Source organism: Chlorocebus sabaeus, chromosome 24 (assembly GCF_047675955.1).
Source record: "Chlorocebus sabaeus isolate Y175 chromosome 24, mChlSab1.0.hap1, whole genome shotgun sequence".
NCBI lineage: Eukaryota > Metazoa > Chordata > Mammalia > Primates > Cercopithecidae > Chlorocebus > Chlorocebus sabaeus.
In genome coordinates this window covers 73168433-73186623 of record NC_132927.1, presented here as the reverse complement: position 1 = coordinate 73186623, position 18191 = coordinate 73168433, and the positions used below count along the sequence as shown (strand labels likewise).

General features: G+C 36.0%; 1 protein-coding gene across 4 annotated transcripts in view; it reads right to left on the bottom strand.

Annotated features, from left to right (window-relative positions):
• Window positions 1-18191, bottom strand: part of VRK1 (VRK serine/threonine kinase 1) — an 84426-nt gene that overhangs the window by 32828 nt on the left and 33407 nt on the right. For all 4 annotated transcript variants that reach the window (XM_007987784.3, XM_037984475.2, XM_037984473.2 and 1 more), the window contains exons 2-5: window positions 15158-15322; window positions 11005-11060; window positions 2598-2667; window positions 1418-1505 (exon numbers count right to left, since the gene is read on the bottom strand). In XM_007987784.3, coding sequence (XP_007985975.1) covers window positions 1418-1505; window positions 2598-2667; window positions 11005-11060; window positions 15158-15317 — 374 coding nt within the window. In that variant the 5' untranslated portion in view covers window positions 15318-15322. The remainder of the gene's footprint in view (window positions 1-1417; window positions 1506-2597; window positions 2668-11004; window positions 11061-15157; window positions 15323-18191) is intronic.

Sequence of the window (18191 nt, the reverse complement as noted above, 5' to 3'; positions counted from 1 at the left end):
ATCATTAAGTGGTTAGCTGTTAATCCATTTCACAGATAAGGAAATTAAAGCAAAAAATTGCCCAAAGTCACACACATTTTAAAGGGCAAAACAAGGTTTTAAAACTAGGCAGTCTAGCTCTAGAATCCTTGCTCTTAACTAATCCTTGCTCTATAGTATTTCTCAAGAAAATATTATAAAAACTGTAACATATTTTGCTCTCCCAGCAAAATCATATAAAATAAAACGTTCAACGTGACTTCAGGAATCCCCACACTCCCTAAGAGAGGCATGGTTCCCAAGTAAACAACACTGGCTGTCTACCCAACTACTACCCCTCCTCTTAATCCTTTCCAACGGAGCACCAATTTGGTTCTGGCATTCCATCCTTTTCCACATGGATCACTGTGATCACTTTGTCCTTGCCAGTAAATAGTTTAAGAATAAGTATTGATAAAATTCTGACCAAGAAAACATGAGAGGAAGTCTGCCACAGGGCTCCTGGGAAAGCTTTCTTTGCCAGGAAAGTGAAACTCACAACACACGATAGATACCATTTTCTGCCCTTGGGTACTGTGCCTGCATGTGAAGCCTAGAAATGGAGCAGCCACCTGGCGACCACACAATGGAGAACTAACAGAGAACAAAACTAAGATGAGGAGGGCAAAGGTGCAAGATAAGGAACCTGGGCCCTTGATGACTGCCTGAGTCAAAGTTTTCCTTTACTTGCAGCTGAAATCATCCTAAGCAATGTATCCCCAGTTCCAAACTAAATCTAACCTTCACGTCTCAGCTACCAAAGCCTTACTCCATGAAGTTCCATTGATTCATTCAAATATGTATCAAGTGCTGCTAATGCACCAAAGTATTAGAGGTTTTCTCCAAATAAACTATCCCAAAGAATTCGTTCTCTCCATTCTCTGAACTCCTAAGACACACAAGTCAGTATCATACAATTTTGCACTTAATTGTTCTCTAATTGTTTCATACATACTTGCTTTCACTCACCTCCTACACTAAATCCCTCATAAAGGGTGAGCCTGATCTGGTGTGGGCAGATTACGTATCCAACATGAAATACCAAATAGAATCCTGAAGGGGTTCCCTTTTGCATAAAGAACCTAGTTTGTTTATTTTTAAGGGCAAAGGAAAAAATGCAGGGTCTGTTTGGCTTTGTTCCTCCTTGTCAGTTGATATTGCTCTGTAGAAGTCCCCTTACTAGAGAGGCACCCCTATTCTAATAGGGCATTATAGCCTGCTGCTATGGAAAGCAGAGGACAGAGACAACATCTTATTCCTCTCTATCACATACATTCCACATAGTCTAGAGGGAGGCCTAGTAATATTTTAAGTGATCAGAAAATAATTACTGACTAAACCAACTAAATAGCGAATGTTGCAAAAGGGAAGGAGAAAGACAAATCACACATATTTTTACCTTTTTCCATTTTTGTCATGTAGACCAGACCCCCAATACTTAGGAACACCCAGGTACTTCAGCTTATGGGTACGAATCCATTTCTGAACTACAAATTCAAACAGATCTTTGTGATTTCAATTGTTATACATAAATGATAATTTTTTAAAAAATCATTAAGAGCAAAATGTATTTAAACATGCAATAAGAATTCGCCTGTATTCATAAAAAAGAAAATGAAGAATACAGTAATGAAAAGCATTTTACAATGAAAACATTTTCATTAACCTACAAAACTGTTATCCTGCCCTTAAAATTGTCTTTAAAATGAAAAATCTATAAAAAGTATTTTTTTTTAAACCACAACCACAGTACAGTCATTCCTTTGTTCTAGGGGCTTGGTTCCAGGAACCGCCACCCCTCAAGATACCAAAATCCAGATGCTCAAGTTCCTCATATAAAATGGTGTAATAGCTGCATATAACCTCCACACATCCTCCTATATACTTTATCTCATCTCTAGGTTACTAATAATACGTAATACAATGAAAATGCTGTATCAATAGTTGTTACACTGTACTAGTTTTTTATTTGTATTATTTTTTACTATTGTTATTTTTTATTGTGGTGGGTTTTTTTTTTTTTTTTCCCTGGAATAATTTTGATCCCTGGTTGGTTGAGTCTGAGGATGTGGAATCTGAGAACACAGGGGTGGACTACCCTGAAGTTGCAGTTTATCTCTCTAATTACATAATGTTTACTTGCTTCTATAGGAAGACCTATTTTTCATACCAATCTAAGAGGTTTTTCTTCCTCAATATAAAAGTCCTCAACCAGGAAATCAAGATCTAGGAGAGATGGAAAAAGGACAGAAGGGACTAAAGTAACTAGGAGAGGTTCTGGCTCTCTACCTTGATATCCTGTTCTAGTTCATCAATAATTCTCAATGTTTAACAATATTTCCTAAATCATAGGTCATTTATTATTAACTTTATTCTACATATCAATACAGATAAAATCTTGATGCAACGAACCCATTAAAAGACCAGAATTCTTTCATACAAATCTCATGTAAGAGGAATTTGTAAAGCAAAAAAATAACAAAGAGTCATAAAAAATAAGATATAATGCTCTAGGTCTTGGCTTAAAAAAAAAGCTGGTCATTTTAAAAGTGTAAACGTATGTGTACTGTATTTCTTACTTTGCTCCGGTTTTGCAGCTCGTTGGTAGAACTTTAATTCAGTAAAAAGAGGTCCATTGTCACTGGGTTCCTTAAAATATAAGAGTTAATTAGTACTAGCAGTAGTTAAAATTACTGAGATATTTTCAAAGAACCTTCAAAGAAGACCAACAAATCTATTTTTCTGTCCAATGTAATTTTGATACTTAAGTTTATAACTGTGTTAAGTCAAACTCCTTAGAAATGTTCAGAGAAATATTAGTCTATATTTCTTACATTGCTCAAGTTCCATTTCTATAAGTGATAAATTATACAAAACCAGATATATAGCTCAGCCTGCAGAAGTTTAAGAAAAATGTTTAAACTAATTTTCATCTTTATTAAGCTTTCCCTTAAGCAAAGATGAGCAACCATCTTAACTGTATCACCAAGGGGCTACAAGATATTTCTCAGATTTAATAAAATTTCAATACCTGATTTAACCAATTAATGCCAAAATCCCACTCCTTTCCTGTTTTCATTACAGTTATATCTACTTTATCAGGACTGGCAAAAACAGACCTTACTACAAAGAAGAGTGCATATTCTGCATCTCCTTAACAAGCATGCACTGTCCACTAACCTGCATCCTTCCTTTCTGGCACGGATTCCTACGTTTGTCAAACCAAAGAGCCATTCAACTTATTTCCACATGATTTAAAGTCAAGAAAAACATGGGACTCACTAACAATTGTCTTCTACCAACGTTATGGACTACATTCATTTTATATTTTTAGAGATATTAACAATTAAAATTATTACTAAAGAAACATACATTCACAAAAAGGTATTTGCACAAATAAGAAATGACAGCCTATCAGCAGTTTTGTCTTGTTAAGTAAATATATGAGTGGAAAAGATCTTATAATTCTGTGGATTTTTTAAATAGTAAATTTTATCTGATTAAAATTAGTATTTATTTAATGTTTGGTATTTTGTGTTGGTCATTATTTATCGGGAATCAGAAAAAAGTATTTAAAGCAGTGAAAACTTCAAATGAGGAAACTAACATTTTTAAACTAATTTTGGGGTTGCTTTTCTTTTTAGGAGGTATGAGAAAAAAATTATTTTGGGCAGAATATCTTGTGTAGCTGGAGTTCAAAGTTAAATAGAGCATTGGGGGAAGTGAGTAATGAGGCCTACTATCTTAAACGAGAGATAATTTATAGTTTTGGGTTACTAGAGATGACTTTTGCAAGCACTTAAAGTATGTTCACCTTTTCTTCACTGAAGACATCCTCAACTGTAGAAAACCACTCCATACTCTCTGCTCTAATTATCTCAGATTTCTTATAATTCAGAAAATAGGAATCCCCAATAAAAGTACTTAGAGGAAGGCTGGGCATGGTGGCTCATGCCTGTCATCCCAGCAGTTTGGGAGGCCAAGGCGGGTGAATTACTTGAGGTCAGGAGTTCAAGACAAGCCTGGCCAACATGCTGAAATCCCATCTCTACTAAAAATACAAAACTTAGCTGGCTGTGGTGGCAGGCACCTGTAATCCCAGCCACTTAGGAGGCTGAGGGAGGAGAATCACTTGAACCCAAAAGGTGGAGGTTGCAGTAAGCTGAGACTGTGCCACTGCACTCCACCCTAGGAGACAAACCAAGACTCCGTCTCAAAAATAAAATACTTAGAGGAAAACTGATTAGCCAATCTGCAGAGTCAGGCAGTTATGAATGAGCATTTAACAGCAAATGGGCAACAAACGTTAACACTTGGATCACAACCTGAAAATAAGCTTGCCTTATTTGTTACAGGTAAGTACGCTTTTCACCCTAACTTTGGAAGACAGTAGTATCATGGCTTGGCATGCATCAACTCCTTAAGAAGTAGGAACTAACCAACATACTGAAAGTATGAGTGCTGATTCCTTAATTTATGGACTCAGCACCCAAGTTTCTCTATAACCTGTGGCTCCTTTCCTAGCAGCAACAATAGTTTGACACTTGCAAGCATCTGCAAGAGAAACGTGCAATGTTTCCAGCCAATGGCTAAGAATAGGTCTTCAGTAGGAATCACAGAATCAGTGTAAGAAACAGAAATTCAAAAAGAGGAATTCTGGTAAAGTTCCTCTCCAAAGCTTACCTTTGGAATAGCTCATTTATATAATTCAGGTTTGAAAGAGGTTTTCCTAAGACAAATCAATATAAAATTCTGATTTATTCAGTTTCAGCCTACGTCATATCAACTTTAGTTTTCCTTCAGGCAATAATTTATTAAACTTATAATAATGAGAATCAACCATATAAATCAGGCTATTATAATGAAAGCCCACTACAAGAAGGCTCTCCGGGCTCATTTCATACTTCTTCTAATCCAATAAACTTCCATTATCACAAAATAAAGGAGCTACTTCCTTGGCACTGCACTATAGCCAAAGCTAGCTATTCCTGTTGAAGAAAATACCTTAACTCATAACTAAAATTTTATTAACATATTTCAAATCTAAAATACTCTGCCAACTCTATAATAGCCAAGATTTAGAAAAGAAATTGGGACTGACATTTTAACTAGAATATCACTAAACGTTTCTTTAAGACTTCTAAGTGTCAAAATGAAGATGACAACAGAAAAAAAATTAAAATGTGATACATTTCAATGGCACCAGCTAAAAGCAACTGGCTGCCATTTAAAAATGAAGCTGTACAAAATTTCTCCTGCCTACCAAAAAATTATGATATATGAATTAAAAATTCAGGTCACTTCTCATAACATCAGTGAGGAAAATGAAACATCAGTCTGCAAACTTCTTTCCAAGGACCTGTGAAATACAGATTCATATCAGTTCACATCAGAAAAAGACGATGATACAATAACCTGTTAGGATACCAACCAAAAGCCTGACCTCTGCCTCTAGTTCTGCTACTGAAATGACTAAGGGTAAGTGCAATTCAAAGAACTACTAATTTCATATTAAGCCTGTCAGCAAGAGAACACAAAAGAAAATTTCTTTCTCCTTGCATTATCCAACTTATTATCAATTTAACATTTCTCTCTGCACAGTTACTTTCAGAAATAAAATAGTGTTTCTCCTGCAGGTCAAGAATTAAGGCCCCAAACAAAACCAGAGACCATCATTTGGTACATGGGAGAACATTTTTAATATGTGCCTAATATCTACCTTGAATGGGTATGTCTTAACTTCACTCCAATGCCAAATAAGAAAGTTGTGGGTTAACTATCTGGAGCTGTTTCATAAGGCAGATACATGTATTATCAGCAATAACCAATTTCTTGACAAAGCGTCCACATTAAGTTAGAAACCCTTACCAGCAGCACAGGGTACCTGCAAACCCCCACTGAAAACAAGGATGAAAATGTGCCTGCACACATGATTCCATTTAAAATAATTAAGGTGCTCTGTGTGCCAGATTCTACCAGTGGCTCTCAATCTTGATGCACAAAAGAATCACCTGAGAAGCTTTACTAAAAATACCAATAACCAGGCCCTGCACCCAGAGATTCTGATCATACTCCACAACCAAGATTGAGAATCACTGTTTGATACGCTAGTCCATTATTAAGTAACATTTCACATTAGAAAATCAATTTACCTTTATTTCTTAAGTAACATTTGCAAGTTTTTTCTCTAATGATAAAATACATGCTCATTTTAGAAAATATGGAAATTCTGATATATTTTCTTCATAAATAGCCATTTTATAAAACCTTCATACTACGTATAGAACTTTGTATCCTGCTTTTTTAGAAATAATTATAAAACTTCCCCAGAGTAGTACATGTTCTTTGAAAACATGATCTTTAATAGCCCATAATGTTTTAAATGGCAAATGTTCGTAAACAGTTCTGATTTTAATACCAGGAAGAACTGATACTCATTTTACATGTTTGTTATTTGGTGAAACATTTCAACTATTAATATTATAAAGTTGTGAGAAGGCAAATTATGAGTGGCCCTACTCTCTATGGTACAGATAAGACAGGAAAGTGAAGGACATCAGGAAGTTGAGAGTAAATGAAGAGAGTAGTAAAAAGGCAATGGGCAATTAATGGCTAAAAAGTATTCAAAAGAATAAATAAAACAAGCATCTAAAGACCGCATAGGGAAAACAAACTTCATTGACAAGGTCCTTATCAGATAATTTAAAATTTAGTTAGAGAGACAGAATAAATACATTCAAAAAAACTAAAAACAACTAGTGGCGTAAGAAGAATAAAATTCTAAAATAAATGTTAATACAATGAGTGCTATAGGTGTTTATTCAGGAGAGAGTGTTAGGGGAAAACAAGCAAAGAGAAGTTACAAATTTCCCCTTCAAAGGAAAGGAGAAAGTCAATAATATTATTTTTTATTTTTGGGTTTTTTGGTTTGTTTTTTGTTTTTTTTTGAGATAAGAGTCTCACTCTGTAGCTCAGGCTGGAGTGCAGCGGCACCATCTCAGCTCACTGCAACCTCCACCTCCCAGTTTCAAGTGATTCTCCTGCCTCAGCCTCCCGAGTAGTTGGGATTACACGCATGCACCACCATGTCCGGCTAATTTTTGTATTTTTAGTAGAGATGGGGTTTCACCATGTTGGCCAGGCTGGTCTTGAACTCCTGACCTCAAGTGATTCACCCGCCTCAGCCTCTGAAAGTGTTGGGTTTACAAGCGTGAGCCACTGCGCCTGGTCAGTAATATTGTTTTGTGTATGACATTCTTCTAGGATAACTACAATATCCAAAAAGTTACTAAAATATTAAATGCAAAAGAAAAATCAACTGAGTATTTATCACTGTCCTAATTACAAAGAGAAGAAATAATAAAGGATAATGGAAACAGAACTAAATTAGGAGACAGGAGATACACAGTCCTAAACTAGGTACTTGGTCTTAAACTTAAAAATATAATTCATTACCTTAAGCATATAGAAAATACCTGTTCCTGGCCATGTTTTTTCTTAACCGTGTAAGTTAAAAAGGCAGTAAAAGTCAAGTTACACTGACTAACAACAGAAATACTTCTAATCACTCACAATAAAGAACAACAGAAATATTTCTAAGTACAATAAGAAAGCGCATCATTCTAAGATAAAATACAACTTAAGTTCAGAGGCCATGTGCCATGGCTCACGCCCGTAACCCCAGCACTTTAGGAGGCTGAGAGGGAAGGATCACTTGAGCTTGAGTTTGACACCAGCCTGGGCAACAAAGCAAGACCTCATCTCCACTAAAAAATCAAAAAGATTAGCCAGGCATGGTGTTGCATGCTGGCAGTCCCAGCTACTAGAGAGGCTGAGGCAAGAGGATCACGTGAAACCAGGAGATCAAGGCTGCAATGAGCTATAATTGCACCAATGCACTTCAGCCCAGGCAACAGGGTGAGACCCTTCTTCAAAAACAAAAAAGGTTTAGGCTATACAGAACAAAAAAGACATGATTATACACCATTCCACCTACAAGATATGACACTGGCACACTTTCCTTCCGAGACACAGAAACGGCTATGCCAACTAACTGCAAGGAGTCAGAGGTAACCACATCATTTGAACCTCAACATTATGAGATGTCATAAGGAGACTTGCTTTCTTCTCATCTTAATGAACCTAAGAAGAAACTCATCTTACCCATAGATTTTAATATTTTAATATGTATTATCAAAAACAAAGGGACACAATATTCTGCAATTAAATACAAATGACCCAATTTAATAGTAAGAACTTAGTTCCTCTGATTTAGCAGCAGGCTGAATATTCCCAAAAGAATGTTATTCCATAAATGAAAAAGAAGAAAAATCCACAATGAAAGGCCATCATGAAAAGGGGCAGGAGAAATAAAGCACTGACACAACTTGAAAGGCATCACTTTGCTTCCGCTTCCCTGCACGAGGGAATAACTGGGACCCAGCCCTCCCGCTGCAAACAAAGATAAAAACAGACTTTAAAAAAACAAAATTTCTGTTTTCAGAAATTAGATAATGGGCAGGACAGGAGGACTGTGACCCCTAAAAGACAGAAAAACAAAGTGTGTCCACAGCAGCCCTGGTTTTTTCCCCTAGAGGTCCTAGAAGTAAAAAGGAGGAGACTTAAGAGACCTACAGGGCAAAACGGGGAAGACCAAACAGAGTGCCAGGTAGAGAACTCTGCTACCAAAATCAACAATGAGATTGGAAACTTTAAATTAAGAAACAGTGGGGAAAAAAACGAAAGACCACTATCCTTCATGAACAAAGACAGAAGAATCCTTAACGAAGTATTCACAAATCAGTTCTAGCAGTATGTAAAAAGTGTAATACACCATGACTAAGTGGGGTGTATGTTAAGAATACAAAGTTTGGTTAATACTCAAATATCAATCAATGTAACTGCCACATTAACAGAATAAAGGAGAAAAATCCTGTGATTCATCTCAGATGTAGAAAAAGCATTCAAAAAATGAATAGGCAAACTACAGTAGAAAATGTTTAAAACACATATCTGAAAAAGGAACTGCATCCAGAAAAAAACTCTTATTACTCAATTATAAAAAGCGAAACAACCCAGTTATTTTTAAAAGATAAAAATAAGAGGAAAGGAGCAAAAACGATGGAAGAGGCACTCCACAAAGGAAAATACACGAATGGCCAATAAGCACAACAAAAAACTGTCCAAAATCATTAGACATCAAGTAAATGCAAACTGAAACTATAACTCACATCTACACGCTAACTGTAATGGCTAAAAAACAAATACACACACCTGACAATGCCAAATGTTGAAGAGGAAACAAACAGAACTGTCATATATTATTGGCCAATGTGTAAAAGAGCACAACCATTTTGGAAATCTGCCTAGTACTTTCTTATAAGTTTAAATAGACATCTTCCCTATAAACCAGCAACTCTAAGTATTTATCCAAGAAAAATAAAACCCTATGTCCATAAAAACACTTGTACAAGAATGTTTATAGAAGCTTTACTCATAATACCAAAAACTGGAAACAACCCCAATGTCTATCAAGAGAGCAATAAAATCAAATGATTGATACACCAACAATATGGATGAACCATTAAAACATTAAGCTGAGCATAAGAAGTTACAAAACAATATATACCGTTTAATACCATTTATACAACCTTCTGGAACAGGAATAACTCATTCACGGCAAAAAAGAAAAAAAAAAAAACAACTCAAGACAAGTGGTTGCCTCCAACGGTGCAAGGGAGTAGGGTTTTGACTGATAAAGAACATAAGGAATCTTTTTAGTGTGATGGAAATGTTCTACATTTTAAGAGGTGAGGGATACACAGGTATATGTGCTTGTCAAAAGTCTTCAAATTGTTCATTTTATATCTACGTACTTCCCTGTAAAAATTATGCAATTTTTTTTAAAAAAGTTTAAAAATCACTAAAAAGGTCCAAAAAAGCTGACTCCTAACTCCTAAGAGATAAAATATAAAAGGGAGTAAAATGAAACAAAATGAAAACCTTCAGAGTAATCCTAATTCCTGAGTTCTGGCTGATATGGTTTGGCTGTGTCCCCACCCAAATCTCATCTTGGATTGTAGCTCCCATAATCCCCATGAGGTTGTAGGAGGAATCTGGTGGGAGGTAATTAAATCGTGGGGGTGTCCCCTTCATATGTACATCTATCCCATTAGTTCTGTCCCCTTAGAGAACCCTAATACATGCATCCTGTAGGAGAAAAAGTAAGGGAGGAGTTATAAGTTAATTTGCCCAGATAATACATCCTGTTGGTTCTTCTATTTAACCAAAGCATATTATTCATATGTATCAAATAACTTTGAAGAAGGGGAGTAACAAATGTTGGTAAGCAAAAAGGTACATAATTGACTTAAAAAATAGTTAAAATGTCTTCTAGTTTGCCAACATATAAATTGATCTGGCTGTTAGAAGTATGCTTATGTCAGACAGGATGTCGCCAATCTTTACTCATTACAAACTAATTTCAACATTATTATAGCAAAAAAGGCCCAACAATCACAACTAAATAAATAATTTAATTTACAAAAATGGAAGGGGAAGAAAACTGGGAATAAACAGAAAAAAACTGACCAAGTGGAAGTCCAGAAGCAAATGCAAAATAAAATACAATAAAATTATATTAAATTAGTATAGTCTTATAGGACATAAATATAAAAAGTATCTGTAAAAGTAGCTGAAATTTCTTAAATGAGCTGAATATTTTTATTCCACATCTGCATGCCTCTATGCTTTCATTCATTTACCCCCAAATACCAGGACCACTTTATTTCAAGAGAGGAAATTTTCACACTCAAGTGATTTAAAACTATAAAGCTACTTTTGTGTCTTATTATATATTTTTTAAATTATTAAAAATTTGGTATCTTATGGTTTAATTAATTCTAGCTCATCAAAAAAGGCATTTTACAAAACAAATACTACACCAAATCAACAGAAAAGAAACAGATTAGCTAAAATATTTCTTACCACTTTTACAACACAAGGTGCATCACTGCCAACTGACTCTGAAGAATTCATATCAGCTGTTTAAAAAAGTAAAATAACATCAGAACAAGTAATGTTATAAATATATTAATATTTAGGTTTGTGTATCTGTAACCCTTGATAGAATACACTTCAGTTCCCAAATATGTTTCTCAGAATATTACAGTACATTTCATATATTTTAAGACTTTTGTTCATGTTTTAACATATCTGAATTTAGAATACATCTTACAATTTCTGGTTTCTTCCATATGATTATCAATTACATATGGGAAACTGAGTTAAATAAGTTAAAGATTTCTTTATTCAAAAGTACTAATGGCCTTTGATATGCTAAAGGATACTGTGAATTCCTCAGAGGATAAGTGATACATTTCTTTAATAAAGTATGAAATTCTTTTAAGAGGAGCATCTGAAGAGTAAAAAATGAGGAAGCTAAAGTTCTAAAAAGCACTAGTTTAGGAAAAACTTATCTGGACCAATAGTTCAGGATGCTGGTACTAGAACTTTCAACTGCCATCAGAATAATTTTAATGTGGCTGTCATTTTATTTCAAGCAAATAAAGAAGTACAGTTGCCCCAGAATACTGAGTTAGAAAAATAAGGTTGCCCATATTCATTAAACAAATATTTACCAAGTACATACTAAATGTCAGTTTCTAGGAAATAGAGATTTAGCAATGAACAGGAAAAAATCCTCACTTACAAAAAAAAAAGAAAATCCTTACTCTTACAAAGCCATCATTTCAGTGGTAGGATGCAGACCAGAAATAAAATATGAAGTACATCTGACAGTGTGAAGTGCTGTAGAGGACAAATTAAGCAGGAAAGAAAGGTAAGCAGTGTGGCCACAAGTAACACTGACCTGGTGTTACCCGAGCAGTGGCCTGAGAGCAGGGAGGGAATAAGCCATGTACGCATCTGAGTGAAGAGCACCCCAGGGAAAGCAGCACCAAGACCCTGATGTGGGCGGGCACAGTGGCTCACACCTGTAATCCCAGCACTTTGGGAGGCCAAGGTAGGTGGATTACCAAGGTCAAGAGTTTGAGAGCAGCCTGGTCAACATGGCAAAACCCTGTCTCTACTAAAAATACAAAAATTAGCCGGGCATGGTGGTAATCCCAGCTACTTGGGAGGCTAAGGTGGGAGAATCACTTGAACCTGAAAGGCAGAGGTTGCAGTGAGCAAAGACCATGCCACTCCACTCCACTCTGGGCAAAAAGAGTAAGACTCCATCTCTAAATAAACAAATAAATAAATAAGACCCTGATGCAGGAGTATGCTTGACATGTTTGGAAAACAAGCAGACAAAAGTAGCTGGGGAAAACTAAGTGAGGCAGAAGAAGAGAAATCAGAAAGCGAAAGCAGCAGGGAACAAACACGATGGGTTTAACAGGTAACCTATAGGTTTTGGCTGTCACTATGAATGAGATGGGGAGCCACTGGCAGAGGATCAGCAAAATCAGACTGTGGTAACAAAGACTTCTTTCGGCTGCTTTGTGGAGAATGGAGTATAGAGGCAAGGGGCAGAGGCAGGTAGATCAGTTAAGAGGCTAAACCAATAGTCTAAGTATATGGATTATACCTCAGAAAAGCTACTAAAAATTTTTCACAGGTTTGGTACAAAAATAATATAAAATAAAATATATTAAAAAAATTTTAAAGCATCATACACAAAGATCAAGAGTCAAAGGGCAGCAAGATGGCTGAAGCACAAACTTTGAGGAGATAAAACGGATGAAGATAAATGTTGTATATGAAGGGTCTTGTATGTCACTCTTTAAAAGTCTGGCACCTTATTTGAAGGGCACTGGGGAGCCATCAGAGAGGTTTAAACACGATGATCATATTATCTGATCAGTGTACTTGGTCATAAAAGCCATACTGATAACAATGGTGTGCAAGGCAGCAAGACTGGGACAGAGAAGATTCGGTGCTACAGTCAGAGTCTAGACAAGACATAATAATGACCTGACCAGGACAGTGGCTGCAAAGGTGGAGAGAAATGAATGGATCTGAGAAGTCACCCAGGTAAAACAACAGGACTAGAAAAGGAACTAGGATATTAGTGAAGGAATGCTCAAGAATGCCTTCCCAGTTTCTGGCTTCAAGGCTGTCATTCATTGAGACAATCCTCATGACAGGATCAGGAGATAAAAGATGATGATACAAGTTTTAGAAATGCCTGTAGAATATCTAAGTAGAGATTCCTTACAGGCCAGTGGCTACGGACCTGGACTCAGGAAATCGTGTCCCAGGCTACAGAAAAAAACATAGAGAAATCAACAGTAAAGAGACAGTAAGAGAAGCCTGACATCACTCAGATAGAATATATAGAATAAAAAGTGAACAGAAGAAGAAAAGCTGGAACACACAGAAGTGCCTATAAAGATGACGAAGCACAGCCAGAAAAGCAGAAAGAAAACTAGGGGAAAGGTATGTTATCATAAACGATAATGGAAGCAATTGTCAGTATCAAATGCTATAGAAAAAAATGCAAAGAAAATTCAAAAGCAATCTTTTTAATTTATTAACAGCAACTGCTGATGATCTTGAATCTGGCTGTTTCAGTGTATCACAGAGAGAGAGACTGGAGGCGACAATACTCAAGCAAGCGCTTCCTTTTACAGATTAGTCATCCCAACCTTATAAAAGTAAAGTTTTATTACAGAGGTCAAATCATTGCCTATTAAAAATACTATTAGATGGCATCTTTTGACGATAAATACAGATAAAACAGAGACACATACAAGGCAAGTTTTAAATGTGCAAACGGTTACAAAAGTAAATTAATATAAAATGAAGAACCTATTTTTTTTAGAGACAGGTTTCTATTATTATAGGATGGCATAAGTCCCCATATCCTGTAGTAAAGACAGCTTATATAATCTACCATCTCCCCTAAATCACAAGATCAAAAATACATACCTGGCTAATATAGCCACTACTCTTTCATGATTTATAAGGATTTTTGCCATAAATCAGAGATACAGCCTAGTTCACTGGAATGGGTTTGGCTCTCAACAAAACGAGAGAATCAACACACATTTCACCAAAATGGTGCCACTGACCGACAGGAATCATATGTATAAAATATGATAAAGCACTAGATTTCAAGCTATGTTTCATAAAAATAGCTACAGAAACTGCAACTGACCAACGGCAGCCCACTGGTCCTGGAGCAGGTGAAGTGTTTACTCCTCTTGAGTAAGGGCAATGGTCATTCACCTACGTCAGTGGTTCTCAAACTTTAGCATGCATCAGAATCACCTTGATCAAACACTGCTGGGCCCTCCTCCTACGGTTTCTGATTGGTAGTCTGAGGTAAGGCTCAAAAGTCTGCAGGTCTAACAAGTTCCCAGGTGACACTAATCTGTCATATTATTAGTATTCTGAGTAAGATATTGCTAAAAATAAAATTTTATAAACCTCCATTCCAGAAATTAATTAATCTGAGATTAGAAGTAGAGAATATAGAATGGAAAAGTTAGAAAAATCAGAAGCAAATATGAATTGCATTGTATCACTACTAATATTTATTGATGAAACAGCTTTAGAAGCAATCAGGTAAAATATTTTTTAAGTCCATAATTTAGTTAATATAACAGAATTTCAGGATTCCACAAGGGGTCCCCAAAAATTTCAGAATAAGTATGTTAGTTATCTGCACATTTAATCAGGCCTAATATGCAGTTTCTAGGTAATTCTCCTAGTTCCAGTATGATGGCTAAGAGCGTTGCACAGAAAGAAACAAGAAACCCACACTTGTAAAAGATTTGCAAATCTCCAAATTAGACAGAGGGAATAAATCCCACATAGGTGGAGGTGGGAGGGGAAAGATATGTACATGGGTTTCTTTGGGTCTCAAAAGAGATTAAGATTACATAAAGTATCTTAAAAATCTAAAGTCCTAGTGCTCACTAATGATAGTATTACAGCTATTTTACCCTCTTTTTCTGTTGTGACTGCATTAGCAATTTCCACTCCTATGTCAGAGATGCATTTTTGCTTAATCAGAAACTATTAAGTTGACTGCAGATTATTAGGAACATCCTGTAATAGCTCATAATTGAGAAACCATTTTCATAAGCATATACATCTTTGGATTGACCATTAGAAGCAGTCACACACTTACCAAGATATATACAGCCAAAGCCTCCTTGGCCAATAGGTAATCCTACTTTCCATTCCTTTTTTGCCATGTCAGTTATTATCTCCCCAACTGCAAATTGTTCTGCAAGATGTCTCTTTGCGGGGCCCTGTCTTCCAGCTTGAGCTCCTTTTACACGAGGCATTTTCACTATAACATAAAACAAGGAAACGGTCAGAATTATAATCTTAGAAGTGTTCAAAACATTTTTCCCTAAGGAAAACTTCTATACGGAGATGCTGTTCAAATTCCTACTTACTCCAAAACTTAAAGGATATCTGTTAATTCTGACTTATAATGGCTCAAATCCTATTTGATTATCTCTTAACTTTGGAGAAGAGACAATAAAATCATACATGCAATTATTTTCAAGGAAATAATTAGGTTTAAGTTCCAATGGCATAATGATCAACTACAACTAAAAATGCTATTTAACAACAAAGAATTGCTCTATGAAGTTGAGAAGGAAAGATGCATGCAATCAGAATGCACATTTTATAGGAACAAAATGAAGAGTTTATTAAGGTCAATACCGATATGACAGAACACAGTACAGAGATTGAAAACAAGGCAATTGAGCACAAGGGGAAAGGGCAAAGGTTCCTGGAACATGCTAGTAAATGCTTTACACAGGTTCCCATCCATCCTCATGACTCTGTGAAGATTACATCATCATCCCCATTTTGAGGAAATTAAGGCTCAGCAAGCTGGTAAGTGGTGGAATAACAGAAATTTGCACTGATGACTACCTGGCTCCAAGACCTCACCAACATGCTCCACAATTATGGAAGTCACTATAACGAAGGAGCACAACTTTCAAGACTGACAGGAGAAACTGTGGCTTAGTCATCTGGGCAAAGCTGGTGACACCCAGCATTCCTAAGTTTCCTTTCTCATTAACTGTCCTTTAGGAGATGGATCATGACTCACTTTTCTCAGTAACACATGAGTTTATCATAACATTCAGAGAAAGCAGTGTTTTATTGTGAAAAGAGCACTGACTGAAATCAAAAGGCCTGGATTGCAGGTAAGACACCGGTTGGTTGGGTAATCTTGATCAAGTCACTCCACGCTGGGCTTCAAGTGCCCTCAGGTGTAACTCACTTCGTTGATTGAAGGAACTCAATTTGTACTAGTATGCATGTGTACATGTGTGTGTTGTGTGATTTCAAACTCTCGGTTCTACAAATACTAATCAAAAAAGATTTAAGACAAGTATTTGTTAGGTTCCATAGTTCCCTAAAAACATACTGGAGATACAGAAAAGAAAGAAAGTTAGTAAGAATCATTAAGACAGTATGCAATACTTGAAATGGTTATGAAAGAAGTCTGTAGCTCAGTTTTGAGCCTAGATACGCGACATACATACACAGTACATTTAACTGGAATTTTTCAGCAACTCACCCAGTATCTCTTCAAATATACAAACTCCTTATGTGCAAATGTTCCTTATTAATTTAATGGGGATTTTTTAATTGAATTTTTCCCATAGAATACTAATGCATCTTTGCTGTCTAAATCTTCTCTAAGCAAAAACATCTTCAAAATAAATAAATGTATCTCTGTTATTTCTTCGTATCAATTAGTTCTCTTAATGAATGTGTTTTCAGACATGGTAAAATCTTGCTAAATGGAATTTCAGTGCCAACCAAGCTAGCCTAGACTCAAACACAAAAAAAGGTTATTTTTATACCTATGGTAGTAAACCAAATAAGAGAAACAACTAAAACACATAGTACTTCCAAATATTAAAACAGATGCCCTTCTGAATTTTAACCAACTTTATCAAATCATCAATCTCTTATTTGACTGGTTCCTTATAGTAATCAAAATAGTTTAAAATGAGTGGACAACATGTTTTTTATCTTTATATATCTCAAAATAGTGACTGCACAATCTTTTGTGTTTTTCTGAAATTCCTTTCCAGAAGTGACAAAAATATCATATTTTAAATGAAATATTCTGGCTCAGCATCTACTCAATGTAAATTGTGGTCAATAAAAAGTGATTTTCCTCCAAATAAAGCTGTTTGCTTTTATTTTTAGTTTTATTTCTGTGGCCAACTAATTGAAACTAATTGTAATAATTAATTAAGGCTTGGAATGACTTTCTTTCCTAAAAATAGTCCCACAGAACAGCGTCATCACTGTCAGTCTCTTCAATACGCTTCTAAATCACAGCTCCTGAAGGTTAACGCTGCACGTGGTGGAGGCAGCAGCACAGCTGTTTCATCTCCCTGAATTCCCCCATAAACCTGGACAGGACAGCTGGAGAGCGAAACTCAAAACCCATGGATAACTTCTCCAACCAACCTGAGGAACAGTATCCCCGTATCTCTACAAATCCCAAAATTTGAACAGGTGAAGACAGACCATGACAAACAGCAACAAGTTGTGTGTGATATCAGCAACTGTAAAGAAGGAAGCAGAAGAAAGTGTGGTGCCTCTGATAAATCTGAGAATCCCAAAATTATCTATCAGGAGCTACTTGTTTTAGAAGCACACAAGACCCTGTGAGAAAAGCAACTGAAACAAGAAGGGCTCTGCCACTCCTACAGCCAGGAAGTGCAAGTGGTCCTTGGTGAGGTCTCAAGAGGCTGAAGCCTGTTGCCTCTACAAACTCTCAAAACTAACCAGTCAAGTCCCCTTCTAGGTCAAAGCCTCAGGCTGAGAAGAAACTGCTAGGGATGAAGCCAAAGTGAGCATCACAAGGATAACACAAAGAAAGGAAAAAGAAAGCTCAAATGAAAGTGGATCTATAAGTTAGCCTCAGTATTTTGGAATACTACACAAAAACAAGTGAAGAGTGGGATCTAGAGAATGACATACACTCTCCCTGAACCATACCATCTAAAACTAATTGCAAATAAGGGAAAACTGGCTGCATACAAAACTCAGCAACAAAAAGAGATCAAAGCCTAGTCCCACACTAAGTTCGTATTTTTAAAGAGAGAAAAAAAATCCCTTTAGAAAAGTACATAAGAAAACATGCCTCCCAAAAGGTGGATAGCTATAAATTA